Source organism: Sphaerodactylus townsendi, linkage group LG02, assembly GCF_021028975.2.
Source record: "Sphaerodactylus townsendi isolate TG3544 linkage group LG02, MPM_Stown_v2.3, whole genome shotgun sequence".
NCBI classification, from domain to species: Eukaryota; Metazoa; Chordata; class Lepidosauria; order Squamata; family Sphaerodactylidae; genus Sphaerodactylus; species Sphaerodactylus townsendi.
The window spans coordinates 33,081,709-33,097,912 of NC_059426.1; the positions used below are offsets into that span (position 1 = coordinate 33,081,709).

The 16,204-nt window shown below is 40.6% G+C and overlaps 1 protein-coding gene across 1 annotated transcript in view; it reads left to right on the top strand.

Moving 5' to 3' along the window:
* The window catches only part of LOC125426820 (sodium channel protein type 1 subunit alpha-like), a 152,462-nt gene that overhangs the window by 74,090 nt on the left and 62,168 nt on the right, over window positions 1-16,204 (top strand). The window contains exons 3-8 of the mRNA XM_048485595.1: window positions 1,216-1,534; window positions 7,239-7,357; window positions 8,995-9,084; window positions 10,341-10,469; window positions 11,633-11,724; window positions 12,971-13,228. Coding sequence (XP_048341552.1) covers window positions 1,268-1,534; window positions 7,239-7,357; window positions 8,995-9,084; window positions 10,341-10,469; window positions 11,633-11,724; window positions 12,971-13,228 — 955 coding nt within the window. The 5' untranslated portion in view covers window positions 1,216-1,267. The remainder of the gene's footprint in view (window positions 1-1,215; window positions 1,535-7,238; window positions 7,358-8,994; window positions 9,085-10,340; window positions 10,470-11,632; window positions 11,725-12,970; window positions 13,229-16,204) is intronic.

Genomic DNA, 16,204 nt, shown 5'->3' on the forward strand with positions numbered 1-16,204 from the left:
CTGATAAAGATCCAGGAGATTCATCCAAAAGAAAGCTAACAACTTTGCAGGGGCATAGCTGTGTAAAACGGCTCACCCTGGGTACCCTCCCCCCTCCACACACACAACTGTGCCCCCCCCCCGTGCAGGTTCACAGTTGAATGCCAGCCAACAGCCTGGTAGAGGTGGAGCTTGGGGGCAGAATCAACAGTATAAAGCTAGAGCTCGTCAACCCAGCTGTTCAGTTTGATCCTGGCCTCAGCAAGGGTTATGTTGAGCTTTAAACTGCAGGCTTGAAGCTGGACCCACATGAGCTGAGCCCAGCATCAAATGGACTCACACCAGTTGCGGAGCCACAAGGGGCGGGGGGGGGGGTGCGCCGTGCACCGAGCGTATGCCTGGGGGAGCAACAATCACCCCAGGCCCCTCCCCTTTCCCCTCCACAGTGCCCCCTCAGCCCCCCCACCTCCCTTCCCACACTTACCTTAGTTACTTTCCTTTTTCAGAACTTTTTCAGGCTGCCAAAGGCCTGTTCTCAGTAATAACGGCCTGAGGAACTACAGTTCCCAGGAGACCTTGGGGCTCACAAGGTCTTCTTGGAAGTATAGTTCCTCAGGCAGTTTTTACTGAGAACAGGCCTTTTTCAGCCTGAAAATTTTTTGAAAAAGGAAAGGAACTAAGCCACTAAGGTAAGTGAGGGAAGGGGGAAGCGTTGCGGGGCATGAGGTTGGTGGAAATTGTAGCATGCGCACCGGGCGCAGTTTGGCCCAGCTACGCCTCTGACTCGCACTGCTCCCAAACTCTACATGGAGTTCAATGGTAGAGAAGGCCCAACTGGTCCTGTTCCTGAGCTCCACATGGAGTTCAGAGGCAGGGCAAATCCCACTGACCCCTGCCTTGAACTCCACAGGGAGTTTGCGAGGGGTGGTGGCCCTGCCACGTGCTCCCCGCATGATTGTCAGAAGTGGCACCTGGGGCTCTAGCCCCCCCCCCCCCAGCTCCCATCTCGCTACACCAGTGCAACTACAGCAAATCCCATTGAAGGACATAGAAACAGAATGGCAGGTGTACCTTTTGGCAGACTGGTTCTTGAACAATAAAATTGCCTCTTTAAAATCTTCAGCGTACAATTTGATTGTGAGAAAGATCAGTGGTTCAGATAATTAAAAAATAGGGTCTTTGTTTCTTGGTTGCTTCTGCTCTGAATCTTTTCTTTCTCTCTTTTCTTCCATCCAGTACTTCCTTATGCAGGAGAATAAATGGTAATTAAAATGTGCAGGATGAAAAGATGGAGCAGCCAGTGCTTGTACCACCAGGACCTGACAGCATTCGCTACTTCACCAGAGAGTCTCTTGCAGCTATTGAACAACGCATTGCTGCAGAAAAGGCTAAGCAGTCCAAACAAGACCGTAAAGACACTGACGACGAAAATGGCCCCAAACCAAGCAGTGACTTGGAGGCAGGCAAATCACTGCCCTTTATTTATGGAGACATCCCTCCAAAAATGGTGGCTGAACCCTTGGAGGACCTGGACCCCTTTTACGTCAATCAAAAAGTGAGTGATTCACAGTGAGCCATCTCTGTTCTTCCTTGTCCTGTTGCGAGGCCTGCTTTTCTTGTCTGTTTTCTTTTCCTGCAGACAGGCATACAAATTGCAATTAGTAGACTTTTTTTAATCTGAATTCTTTATGATTTGTGGTCAACCAGCATTGAAGCAATATTTCCGTGTAAGATGAGGTTACGCTGTGGGGACATTTTTACTCATGCTAATAAATCTCCGAAAAATCTCCCTTTCAAATATACTTTTTTTCCCCCTCTGCCAGAGAATTATCAAAGAAAAAAAGGAACAAACTGCCTAAATTTAAAAGTATTAAATGTGTCTGAATCCAGCTCGTATCAGCCTATTTTACATCAAACAATGTGTAAATGGATTTGCTCATTAGCTGGTTACAGGTGATAGCAGTAACTCATTTTCCCTGTATATTATTTCTGTTCATTAAAAAAAGTAATGGCTAATTACTCCCTTTGGAAGGCAAGATGAATCAATGAAGAAACAGGACAGAATGAACAGTGGTTTAAAAATCTGGATTGTGGTCTGCCAACTCGAGGAACCTTGGCATTCCACGATCCAAGCCTGGAAATTGATGGTAGGGTTGTTGTGTGTGTGTGTGTGTGTGTGTGTGTGTGTGTGTGTGTGTGTGTGTGTGTGTGCTACATTGACTCTGTTGCAAGTCACTTCCACAGGAAACCTGGAAGTGATGTAAGATAGTTCTAAAAATTGCCAGAATCTAGTAGTTTCTAATACTTTATAAAAGAGTTCCTAGCAATTCCAAGAGCAGTCCCTTCCAGGATTTCCCCAGAAATGCTATACCAACACAGCCAACATCACCAGGTTTTTTTTCTCCCACAGCTGCTTGGGGCAGTGGGGTGGAACTAGGGCTGGCACTGGGAGGCTTCCCAGTGGCAGGAGACCTGGCAGCCCTACCTGTGGGGTATCTGACTGACCCTTGTGAGAAACAGGATACTTGTTTTGATAGACTACTGCTCTTCATATGCTTACATAGCCATCCTTCAAGAATGCATTTAGATGGGTAAATTGCATCATAATTATAAATACCTTAGAAACTGTCAAAACTTATTTCTTGTCCACACCTTGCTATGTATTTGCCTAAAATTATGTTCCTTTCTTGAACTATCTAAGCCTAAATATGGCCTACCCTGGAAAATTTCTAATTACATGACTGCATTTTACCAATTTAAAAACCTACATGCATCCTTACAGACTTCCCCTTCTTTCTCTCCTGTGCTTTCACAAAGCAAAGCAGAAAGATACTGAATTGCTATGTTTTTAAATTATTTTTTTCCCTGTGAGCAGCCTCCTTTTAAAATATTTGCATAAGCAACATGGCTTTTGGATCATGTTGCTTTTGGACATCAGATATTGACCATTCTTATTAGCTACAGTTTGAAAATCTTCCTCACCAACTCATCTTTCATGGTCTCAAAGTATCACCTTTTTCTCCCATATATCTAATCAATAACAACCCCAACTCCAGCTGATTGGAGAATGATACTCACAGGTACCTGAAGTGAAATCTCTGAAATCAGAGGTGGGATCCAACCAGTTCTCACCACTAATTACTAATTACTAATTTTTTCTGAGTGCCGAGAGGGGGTTACTAAAGCAAGCTTCCTGCCCAATAGTGACTAGCGTGTGTGCGGTGGCGCCACTGTTTGAATCCCACCACCATCGGAACCTGTTAGTAAAATTTTTGGATCCCACCCCTGACTGAAATACTGCCCATATCAGAAAAAATTGGCTTGGATTCCACCTAGAATTTCTGTGTGGGATTTTTACTGATACCTCCTCCCTCAGGAAACTTCTGATTCTCCTTCCCAGGGATTCCCCCAGATCCTGGGAACAGTATTGGGGAAAATATTTTAAATTGCTTATGGGAGGAGGAAAAGGGTAAAAATCACCCTGGAACCACAGCCCATTCCCACAGTTTGTGTTAGAGGCTCATGAGATAAGTTTGCCATGGGCATGATTCATAGCTAACCATATTTACTGTGCAAACACCTGCAACTGTCTTCTTTTGCCATCAGATGACTCATTTTCCAGAAGTCTCTACTGCTAACTGAATTATGTTTAGAGTGAAAAGATCCCATCCCCTTTCCTAAAATCATGTCTGAGCCCACATTTGCTTAACCAAGCTGTGCCAGTTTGGCTGAATGGAGTAGTTTTAGCACAGACCATTGACATCTCCAGATTAGGAGCAGATGCCTTGACTTTTAATGTGTTTTATATTGGGATTTTTTGCTCCTGTGATACCAGTTGGGATGGAAAGAGGGATAAAAATGTGACTAGAAAAATTGCAGTCACTGGTTTAACTTCATGGAGAGTCAAACTTAGGCAACATAATCATGGCTGTCCATGGAGTTTAGCAATTGGTTGTGGCAAGAATTATTCTGATCTTTGGAGCATGTCCTTAAAACCTGTGTAAATCTGTGATGTGCTTGGCAAACTGATCTGTTCTATGGATTTGATATGTAATTATGTAATCCCTCTTCTGTTTTGCTTGGTTTCTGTTTTCACGTTACCTGATATTGTTGATCATCTGGACTGCATATAGTTTCCTGGCAAGGATTTGCCTCTGTTTGAAAAGCAGATTTTTCAATGGCTTGGTTCTTGATCTGAGAAGCTCGTGTATGGTTTATTGCAAAGGTGGAAGCAATCAGATACCGATCCTACATGTCTGCTTACTAGCCAGCCTATATGCCTGTTAAGCTAATGTTCCCCTTCTGACTGGACTGTGATCCTTCTATTTCATTTTGGTCCTCCTCCATTCTTCTATTGTATCTATTGTCATCACATATGCCTGGTTCTCCTGACATCCCCCTCCAACCTAGGAATACAGGCCATTGACTTTGTCAGTGTCCTGAGACCAGTATTATTTTTCGCTCCTTGGAATAGTTTGCCCAGCTATTTCCTATCACACTCTCAGAATTCTGACTCACATGCTAAGATCTATATGTAGTGTAATCACTGGCCTGGCTCAGAGCCTAATGTTCGTCCACCAGGCTGGATTCACATGTCTGAGCTGAAAGGAAAGGTCAGTGGCCAGAATGGAAGGAGTCTTACCTTTTTCAAGTAGGGAAAGCCTGGAATCAGTGAATTAATCCAGTTGTGGAGTTAAGACAACAAATTTAAAATTTGAAATATTGAGGTGTCTGGGTTGGTTGTTGTTGTTGTTGTTGTTGTTGTTGTTGTTGTAGATTTCACAGCTGTCAGATCTTTAGCTGGTTGTTGGCCTTCATTACAATTCGAGCCTCACCCAGAGGTTTAGGAAGTTGTAATGTATTGGCGTAGTATTCGTGCGGATCCCAGCAGGGCTGCCTTCTGAATTTGACAGATGTTAATTTTGTCAATTCGAAGATGTTTCAAGTGCTGCCCTAGTGTTTTTGGGATGGCGCCCAGCGTGCCAATTACAACTGGGACGACCTCAGCTGGTTTGTGCCATAGACGCTGAAGCTCGATTTTCAAATCTCGGTATCTAGTGACCTTCTCGTGTTCTTTTTCAATGACCCTGCTGTCACCAGGGACTGCTATGTCGATGATAATCACTTTCTTGTCCTCGATCACAGTGATGTCTGGTGTATTATGTTTCAACACTTTGTCCGTTTGGTGGTGGTGGTGGTGGTGGTGGTGGTGGTGGTGGTGGTGGTGGTGGTGGTGGTTATGGTAGGTGGTTGTTTATTATTATTATCATCATCATCATCATCATCATCATCATTATTGTTGTTGTTGTTGTTGTTGTAGATTACACAGCTGCCAGATCTTTAGCTGGTTGTTGGCCTTCACTACAATTCGAGCCTCACCTAGAGGCCTAGGAAGTTGTAATGTATTGGTGTAGTATTCATGCGGATCCCAGCAGGGAGGCTGCGGCTGCTGCTTCTCATTATTATTATTATTATTATTATTATTATTATTATTATTATTATTATTATTATTATTATTATTACTATTACTATTACTATTACTATTACTATTACTATTACTATTATTATTATTATTATTATTATTATTATTATTATTTACATTTGATAAATCACTCACCCCCAAAGGGCTCTTTATCCCTTCCCACTTCTTATGTTTCACTAAGTTTCTTCTTATGTGCCATGTATCCTTTCAGATAATTTCTGCCTGATTGCCACCCTGCTCAAAAAACCCCCTAAGCTGTTGCTACATATCTAATTTATCCTAATTATAAGAGCTATTTATCAGTGTGACAAGCCGAAGGAGCAAAATCTTTTCTTTTGAAGGTTTTATTTAATAACACCTATAAAGAATGCTTTAATTTCACAATATCTTATGTTAGGGTGGAATGTTATTGCCAGTTCCACAATAACGGTAAATAAACTCAGCTAATTATGGTCCAGAGGGGTCCAGGAAGAAGATACTTTTCCACTAAAAGAAGGAACTTGAAAGATATTAATGACATCAAATGGTACGTTGAACTATGGCTCAGGGACATAATATATTTTAAGATGCTTAAATTCACTGTCACAGCATCTTCTCAAACAATATAGATAGCTACTCTGTAGATTCACAAAAAAAAACCCACACCATAACTATTGCATAAAGTGTTTTATTTAGGAACAAAACCTTTTTATTAAAGGTAATACCGTTAATTAATAAATAATACATTTGATTAAGAAGGTAATATTTTTTTAGACTGCTTAGGTTCCTTTGGTTACCTCTACAGACACTTTACCAGGCATATCACCTAAAATTCATCACCAGTTTTTAAAATACAAAACTGTAAATTTTTTCATTGTTTCCCTTACAAGAAGAAATCTGTGGATTCTGATTAATACTTGAGAGACACCTGATTAACTGTTGACTTTTGTGTTCTTCAAAAGAAAGCATCTATTTTATTCTTCTCAATCCCAAAAGCTTGAGAGAGGGTTTATACAAAATACATATAGTTTTACAACGTAATAGGCTGATGACAACTTATTTCTCCTGATACTTTTTTAAATGTCTGCAATGCCTTGAAAGCTAACAAATATAATTGTTACCACCAAATGTCATACAGAATGGAAAGTTGTGTATGTATTTCATTCATTCATTCGTTCGTTCGTTCATTCATTCATTCGACTTATTGGCCGCCCTCCCCTGAAGGGCTCAGGGCGGCTTACAACATAATAAAACAATAGTCAAGTATGGCATATAAATATCAAACAAGAATCTGCTCTGTGAGCTGGAAAACTATGTGGGTTGCTTAATATACTGCCACTCGAGGATGGGAATGTTACTGCTCAGAGCCCTCCCCCCCCCACCAAAATTAATGATACAACACTCTTGACTGTGGATAAAAATTTTGGCCATAGACAAACTGTTTTATTGACAAAAGATGAAAAGAAGTGTGAGGCACAGCATGGGTTAATATATTGTAGTCATACTGAGTGACCACAATTCAATTTATTGTTAAGTCTAAATATCATTGGTATCCGTTGGAGAATGTATCCTCTGGGTTCTCTGACATGTGTGGACCCCGTGGAAGCAAATTATGTTTTTCCCCTTGTATGGCAAACAGTATATATCAGGTAAGCAATCAAATTATGACTCCCTTTGAAGAATGGTTGCACAAATGAATTTGGTGATCGTTTTTCTCTTCCAAAAAGTAAGGCTATTTTAAAAAGAACATAGAACTATATATATGGACATTCCTTTCACTATGTCTTTTTTCTTTCAGACTTTTATAGTATTGAATAAAGGGAAGGCAATTTTCCGATTCAGTGCCACTCCCGCCCTATACATTTTAACGCCTTTCAACCCTCTTCGAAAAATATCTATTAAGATTTTGGTACATTCATATCCTTTTGAAATAACTGTTTTGGAAAATTGGGTATGTGTTGTTGATGTTGTTTTAAATATAGTAGATTTCAAATAATTTTTGTTCAGTTCCTTCTTTTGTGTCGTTAGGTCTGTGAGAAACATTCTAAACAATTTAATCAAAACACGTTTGATTTCTAAACTCTCTGGAACAAGTCTCCTATGCAATTTTAGAAGGGATCATAATAATACATCTGCTCAGATCCTTTTTTAAATTAATATGGCTGGAAAACAAAACTGTGATGTATGTGGATGTGCATGCTCCATTGCACATATGAGTTCCCACATAACTAGATCCCTACTTGAAATGCCAGCTGTGCATTTGTGTACTTGCGCAGATACGTTAACCTGCATTGGATGGAGAATTTCTGATTCACTATTTCAGTGTCAAAATTTATATAAACTTCTTTAGAAAACTGTATCCTTCAGTGGAGAAGTTAGGTAATATGAAAATCTGGCCTTAATGGCCTTATTCTTCCTCCTTTAGATGGCAATGTGAAGCTAGCATCTGCTTTTGCGGCTCTGAACTTCTACCCCAAAGTTCAGCCCTGATGGCACCATGGGTACTTTTAAAGTGCAGTACTGCACGTTTGCTGGTCTTAGTGTCTCCTTGATCCACCTAGGCTTTCAACCATGTGATTTAATTCAAGCAAATGAGATCACAATCACAGTGAAATTCTAAGCCTCCCTTCCTCCAGTTTAGCTTCCAAGATCTGACAAAATTGAACTATATTATACTGTTCCACATCCCTTTGTTGATTCTTAGCCACAGCAGAAGTCAGGTGATGATGCTGGAGCCATGTCTTCTTCTAATCTTAGGGGAGAAAGTAATCCTTACGAAGAGTTTGGATTTATATCCCCCCTTTCTCTCCTGCAGGAGACTCAAAGGGGCTTACAATCTCCTTGCCCTTCCCCCCTCACAACAAACACCCTGTGAGGTAGGTGGGGCTGAGAGAGCTCCGAAAAGCTGTGACTAGCCCAAGGTCACTCAGCTGGCGTGTGTGGGAGTGTACAGGCTAATCTGAATTCCCCAGATAAGCCTCCACAGCTCATCACTCTTAACCACGACACTACACAACCTCTTTTGGCCACCTAGACCTATCACCGGACTGTTAAAATGTAACACTGACATAAAAATAATTGTGCTGAATATGCTTATTTTTGCATCATTGTTAGGGTTATTGCAAGATACATTTCTGTATTAAATAACTGTTGTGTTTCTTGTGTCCCCAAATGATAATGAATTTTTCTTAGTATACTCCTTTACATTTCCAACCATGTTAAATTTTGTTGTGACTTGGGAAGATGAAATCTGCATGAGAGCCTAAAATAGTTTTTTTTTAAAAATCAAAGTAATAATGACTACTCTACTGAGCAATAAAAGTAAATCATCAAATTGAATGATTCTGAATAAAATTGAATCACACCATTTACTGTATCGGAATTTCATCAGCTTTTACTAGCATTTGCTGTGGTCTGGGGTATTTAAAATAAGAACATGTTGAAGTATTTATCTGTGGAAAAATATTTATTTCACTTAAACAGAATATCCCATTAATTTTGTTTCTTAATAATTATGTGATTTCTTGCTTATATTCCTTAATGATTTAACCCACATTATTCAGCATGCTCATTATGTGCACTATTTTGACCAATTGCGTATTTATGACCCTAAGTAATCCTCCAGAATGGACAAAGAATGTAGAGTAAGTTGGATTTTATTCTTAAATTGCATGTTCTGCTGCATTTTATAGGATGAATTACATTGGAACTCATACAGGCTTTGTTATGTATTTAGTGTAGAGATTCAGTCCAGTGCGTCCTTCTGTGCATAAGCTCATGATTGTACATACCCAGCGCAATTTTTTTCTATCTTTCTTCCAACATCAGTTCTACTCTGCCGGGTAACAACCTGCTTTTGGACGCAAGGGAGTCACAATACTAATAGCTAAATCACTCAAGGGCTTGAACAGAATGGATAAAAAGGAGTGGTCAGCACAGGAGTGGTCAGCACCTCACATGTCTTGTTTGTGTGCTTCTAAATGTTAAGGGGGCTTAATGGTGTGTGTACAAGAGCCCAAAGGCACTCTTTGGCTTAGGGCCTGCAGTTGCTCTTAGCAGCCTTTGTTCTTTCTGTGCGACAGTAGAGTTCCTCCACAGCCATAAAAATGATACACAGAGGCTTTGATGCCACCAGTGTTGAGCATCAGTCAGTGACGAAGGGAGGGGGAATGTGCCAGGAGCATGAGCTGCCCGCGCGCCCCTCCCGCCCCAACATGCCCTGTCCCTGATATGCCCCGAACCGCCCTGCCCCCAAAACGCCCCATGTGACGGCAATGGCAACACCCAGGACAAGCTGCCCTGGATGTCCCCATTGCCGCTACACATCTGGCGTCAGTGGCCAGGTTCAACAAGACAATGATTTAGATCCATTAGCACATTTCCATAAATGGGACAATTTCTGCTTGCCTGCAGAGGACAATTTTCTTGCTTCTCCCTTCCCTTCTACTGCAGCCTCAAATGTCTCCAGCTGCAGTAGAAGGGATGAAGCAAGGAAGTCATGCTCCACGGATGAAAATTGTTCTGTCCACAGAAACTCTCCAGTGGGTTCAACCCAGGTCGTTTTCCCACTTATCGTCTGCTGCGCGCTACTGCTGCCAAGTAGCGCGGGGTCCCCTGGCACTCCCCACTACAGGGGCAGCGACAATGCAGCCGCCCCAACGCTGCCGCTGTTGCGCCCCCTCAGCGCACGTCATTCCTGGCGCTCCTCAAAACGGCGCCTTTTGATGGGGAAGCCCAGGAGCGTGCCAGAAATGACGCACGCTGAGAGCAGCGCACAGCACAGGGTGGTCAAGGTAAGTGGGGAAACGACCCCAATTCTGTTACAATTGTGTTACCATTTTTGAACTCTGCGAAGTTTAATTAATTTTAACGGAATCACTATTTTGGCTATTTCCCCCAGGTATACGTTCACAGGAATATATACATTCGAGTCACTTATAAAAATATTTGCAAGGGGCTTTTGTATAGATGGTTTTACCTTTCTCCGAGATCCCTGGAACTGGCTTGATTTTACTGTCATTACATTTGCGTAAGTTTTCCATTTCTTTTTCTTCTCTCCTCCCAGTTCTCTCTCTCTTTTTTAGTAAGAGGCATTCAAAGATATGAAGTTGAAAAAAAATAAAATGCATTTTAGTAATCAAAACTTGAAGAATATAGATTCTTCAGAAATTAACATGAATTGGTACATGGCAAACAAGATAATGTCCTTTTGTATTCTGTATCAACATCTGGATCACTACAGAACAAAAGTGAAATATTTGACTGCACATAAAGTAAGAGCAAGTAATAGTTATTATACTCTTACTAATTCCTAGGCCTGTCCTGCACTTGCAGAATAATGCACTTTTAATCCACTTTCACAATTGTTTGCAAGTGGATTTTGCACAGTAAAATCCAGCTGCAAAGTGCACTGAAAGTGGATTGAAAGTGCATTATTCTGCATGTGTGGAAAGGGGCTCTAACTAATTTCTATAAACTATTTTTGTGTATGTACATATGTATGTGTGTGTGTGTGTGTGTGTGTGTGGATGTGTATAAATTCAGCTGTCTCTCATGATGATTTTATATGCCAATGTACCTTGCCTATGTTTAGGCATATTCCCTGGTTGTCTGGAAAGGATGGTGAATAAGAATCTCTTCTCTAATTGTGTTGATACTAATAAACTATGCACAATGCATCAGGAGTTGTCTCTCAGGAAGTCCATCCTGGGTAATAGTCTTATGTTTCTCATTCAAAACCACCAGCTGTTCATTGTTGCCTGGCTTTATTATAACAGTGGCATTGTTTGTTTCTTTATAAATCCATATATATTACAGATTTAGTAAAGTAACTAATGGTGTGGAATACATGGTATAGTAGCTATTGTACTAGTTACAAGTTCTGCACTTCCCCTGTTCTACCAGAAGAGGAGCTGACTTCTTGTTCTTTTCACCTTATTAGTAAGCTGCTAAATCAGAAAGTTAGATTTCAACAGTAAAATCAGTATGGTTCATTTGTTCCCCTGGCGGCATTTAAGTTTAACTGATCACCTTTGAAAGATCTTAATGCAAGGTAAATTGCAGTGGAAGGTAAACCCTGGACTATTGCAGTTTGATTCCCAAAAACACCACCCTAATGGTTTTGATGAAAGACCCCAAATAATCAGCTGAAGCTGTGCCTCAATTCTGAATAACTCTGATTTAATTCTGCAGGTATATAACAGAATTTGTAAACCTAGGCAATGTTTCAGCTCTTCGAACTTTCAGAGTATTGAGAGCTTTGAAAACTATTTCTGTAATCCCAGGTAAGAAGTAAGTGATGTAAGATGTTAGGTCCCTTGTACCTCCCAACTGTTCCTTTTTATCCTGTCATTGTGTTTGTGTGTGAACTCCCCTATTTACAGATATGTGACAGAGTTTGTGGACCTGGGCAATGTCTCAGCGTTGAGAACATTCAGAGTTCTCCGGGCATTGAAAACAATATCAGTCATCCCAGGTGAGAGCTAGGTTAAACACAGAGGCTGACTTAGACTCCATGGAAATCTGAATCATTTTTTTTACCACCATAAGCCTTGTTGCTTGCTCATCCACCTTTTTTTTTTTTTAACGAAGAGGAAGAAAAAGCTGGGATCATGCTTCGATAGAAATGAACATCGTGATACTTTGTTTTTTGCCATTTGCTTATTTCCTTTTGAGATCAGCCTTTGCGTTTAACAAACAGTTGCATGAGAACTTGCAGAACATAGGCCTGTGTGAGCTGCATCATATAATGTCACGCTTTTAGGTCTAGCTGTGACAAAAGCGAACTCATAACTGCAAAGATTTTTTTCCCATGTGTGTTTCTTACCTCCAAAATATAAAAACCGTATTTCTTCTGGGTTGCTTCAATGCAAGCTAATATCTGAATTGCTACTGTTCGGAGCCTCCTGAAATACCTGAACTGCCATTGAATGTAAAGCAGTAAGATGAAAAACCGTATGGGACATTGCATGGGAAACTTATTCTCTTTCATATCACTCCAAGTCTCTTAGCATTAAGCTTTGAATATTTTATTTACTCCTTTATCAATGCGTTATAAAAGTGATACTAGAAAAATTTCAAGAGCCAGCAACTAAAAACAAAACAAAACAAAAAGACAACAAATGTACACTTCAGTCCTTAAACATACTTATAATCTTTTGGTGATTACAACAGCGTTTTCTTCCACAAAACATGTTTAAGGGTTGGTGTGTGGGAAAGATTTCCTTCTTGCTTGTGGAAAGCATGAGTGACAAAAAAAAACATTCCCTTGTCCTTAGCTTTAAAGCAAATGCTGTTATTTTTACATAGGCATTTTCATTTATGATTGCACTGCGCAAAAACTTCCAGTTCCCTCCATCTTCACAAGATCCATCTTCACGAGAGATAGACCCATTGAAAAATGTTGGCTTACAACTACACCAGCACCGTTTCTTTGGGCTCCTGCATGACACGTTTAATGTTAACTGGGATGAGAGATGATTATGTAAATGTGTGCTTGTCATGATGATAACCATCCTTTTCTGCTTGCAGGCCTGAAGACCATTGTGGGAGCTCTCATTCAGTCCGTGAAGAAGCTCTCGGATGTAATGATCCTGACTGTGTTTTGTCTGAGTGTATTTGCTCTCATAGGGCTTCAGCTATTCATGGGCAACCTGAGACATAAATGCTTGTACTGGACTCCTGACAATTCTACTTCAAATGACACTTATCTGTTTAATAGCACAATGGGAGAAAATGATACGTTTAATGGTACAGTATTTGACTGGGATGCGTACTTACAGAATGATGGTAAGAACATGGTTTTGTTGTTGTTTGTCACTTCCATAACTAAAACCAATGTGAGGTACTCACATTGTGTGAGGAAAAATGTGAGGAAAAAAGCCTGGTTCAGGATTACTGAAAAAATTTGTGATGCAAAGAGGCGGGCATTGCTTGAAACCTTACTAAATTATTGCTTTTCTAATCAGAAGGTAGATGTTTTACAATCTTGGGATCATCTTGATGCTTTGTGTTAATGGTGATAAATAGCTTTCTCCAGTCATTTATGTTTTTGTCTGAATATTCCCCATCAGCCAGTCGTGATCTAATACATAATCCCTGTCAATAGAACAGTTAAGTTGCCAGTCCGGGAACTATGCTTTCAAACGGACCCGTTCCTCACTTCTCTGACAGTAACAGAACCTTATCACCTTGATTATTACTTTTTTTTTTTTTGGCATGATGGGAACACTTGAGTCCTTCAGTTTGGTTTCCTGCCCCTATGTGTTTCTTTTTCACTCACATGGATCATGCAGCCAATCACAAGAGATGCTATTGATTTCCTTCTGGGAAATCATAACATTTGTAGGGAAGTGTGAGTGCCATTCCCTATACTACAGTACAATGGGGCCGCTCCCGGGAAGTAGAATAGGGTTTGCCATCAGATCCGTTTTTAGGTTTTTAGGTTTATGTACGTTTTAAATGTTTTCATGTACATTTTTATGTACGTTTTAAATGTTTTCATGTATTACGTTTTAAATGTTTTCATGTATTACGTTTTAAATGTTTTCATGTACATTTTTATGTACGTTTTAAATGTTTTCATGTACATTTTTATGTACGTTTTAAATGTTTTCATGTACATTTTTATGTACGTTTTAAATGTTTTCATGTACATTTTTATGTACGTTTAAAAGTTTTATAATGTTTTATTTGTCTGGTTGTACACTGCCCAGAGCTCTTCGGGGGTGGGTGGCATAGCAAATGTGATTGATTGATTGATTGATTGATTGATTGATTGATTGATTGATTGATTGAGAGAGAGAGAGAGAGAGAGAGAAAGAAAGAAAGAAAGAAAGAAAGAAAGAAAGAAAGAAAGAAAGAAAGAAAGAAAGAAAGAAAGAAAGAAAGAAAGAAAGAAAGAAAGAAAGAAAGAAAGAAAGAAAGAATGAATCTTGCCACCATTTTGAAAAGGACCCATAATCACATAATTTTGGGAACTGTGTTACAGCCTGATCCTGAGGGCTCCAGTGGTTGGGGACAGCGCTGCTGCTGAACCACCTCCAAAGGGCTTCCAAGCAGCAAATGCATTATTCTGCATGTGCGGAAGGGGCCTTGGTCATGATCTTATTGTGCCTTCACTAACACCCCCACTGTTTGGTTTCTTGATCATCCAAACAGATGTATTAGGGTAGCAGACTGATGTATAAGTAAAGGGCCAATGGCTCAGTGCCTTGCATGCAGAAGTCCCCAGGTTCAATCCCCAGCATTACAAAATCAGATAGTAGATGATGTGAAAGATCTCACCTTGAGACTTGGGAGACACACTGCCAGTCAAAGTAGACAAGACTGATCTTGATGGACTAATGGTTTATTGAGAGAACTTTGTGAGTTAAAGTTGGAATACCATAAGGCACAGTGAAGTGGAAGGGGCAAAGAGATGTACCTGTACCCACTGCCTCTATAGTATATTTTTATTCCATCTCTCCTCCCCAGTAAAGGTACACACACACACACTCACTCGCTGTTGGTGAAGAGAATGGTGTAGAATGATGGAATCCTATTGCATTCCTCCTCTACCCACATTGGTGTATCTGTCCACAAGCAAATAAAATATTCCCCCTGCCCATTTCTGTCCTAACTATCTCTTTTATTGTCCTTTCTCCTCCTACCAATACCACCTGTTTTCTTTCTCCCTCATTTTCCAACAGGTCATTCATTATTTGATCCTGCATGAGAGGCATGATGTGGCATGTACCATCAAAACTTGGCAGGGAAATGGGAAGGGGTTAACTGTGCCCCCCAGGGTACTTGATAATACATCACCATAGTTCTGGTGGGCGGTTGCTGTAGTCTATAGGGACTCTTATCCCCCTGGCATGGTGCATAATCCAGGAAATGTCCAATTTTGAGGATGTGGTTTAATTTTGGGATTGAGAGAAAGGACTAGAATTCTGTTGACCTACCACCCACCTCACTACCTAGCAGTCTCCCTGATTGACCTGGCAGAGGTGATCTTGGGGATAGTGTTGAAGGTCTCTAGGATGGTTGTCCTGGGGAACTGCAGCATTCATGCTGAGACTTTTTAGAAGTGGCTCAAGATTTCCTGGCCTCCATGGGATTCTCTGACATAATAACTTATCCTGCACATTGTACATTTCATGCTTTTGATCTGGTATTTTGTTCTATGTAGGATGAATGTGATCGATGACAATTTCTTTATCATGGAAAGATCACTATTTGCTCTGATTGAGAATTACAGATGTATCAAAACTCTGGCAGAGTCTAGTAAAAGATGCAGCTCTGGAAGCAGGCGGATCCAAATGGTTCTGTGATGTGTCTAGTGTGTTTTCCTGTTAATAATAAGATAAATACTCCTGTAGATGCCCTGGTTGGCCTCTGGAAATAGAAAATGACCTGGGCAGTTGACACTAAAGTTCCCAGATACCCTACCTCAGGCATTAGAGCCCAAATAATCTTTTGATGAAGGGCTGCAAGTGATGAAAAGGTACGACACAGGTGGAAAATGTCTGAGGATAAATCCAATAGGATATTTTATTCATTTATTCAAAATTGATTTTAAAGCAAAGTCTACGGCCATGATGGCGGCAAAGAAACAATACTTTCCTTCACCATAGTGTCTGTACATTGTAGGCCAGTGGAGCTATTCTGGGTGATCAGAAGCCTGTTGGGATCTGGCCTTGGGGTTGCCAAGTACCCCTGGCAACTGGCAAGGGATGGAGAAGGGAGGGACTTACTAGCTGTAAATGGAAACCAGTGTTGACA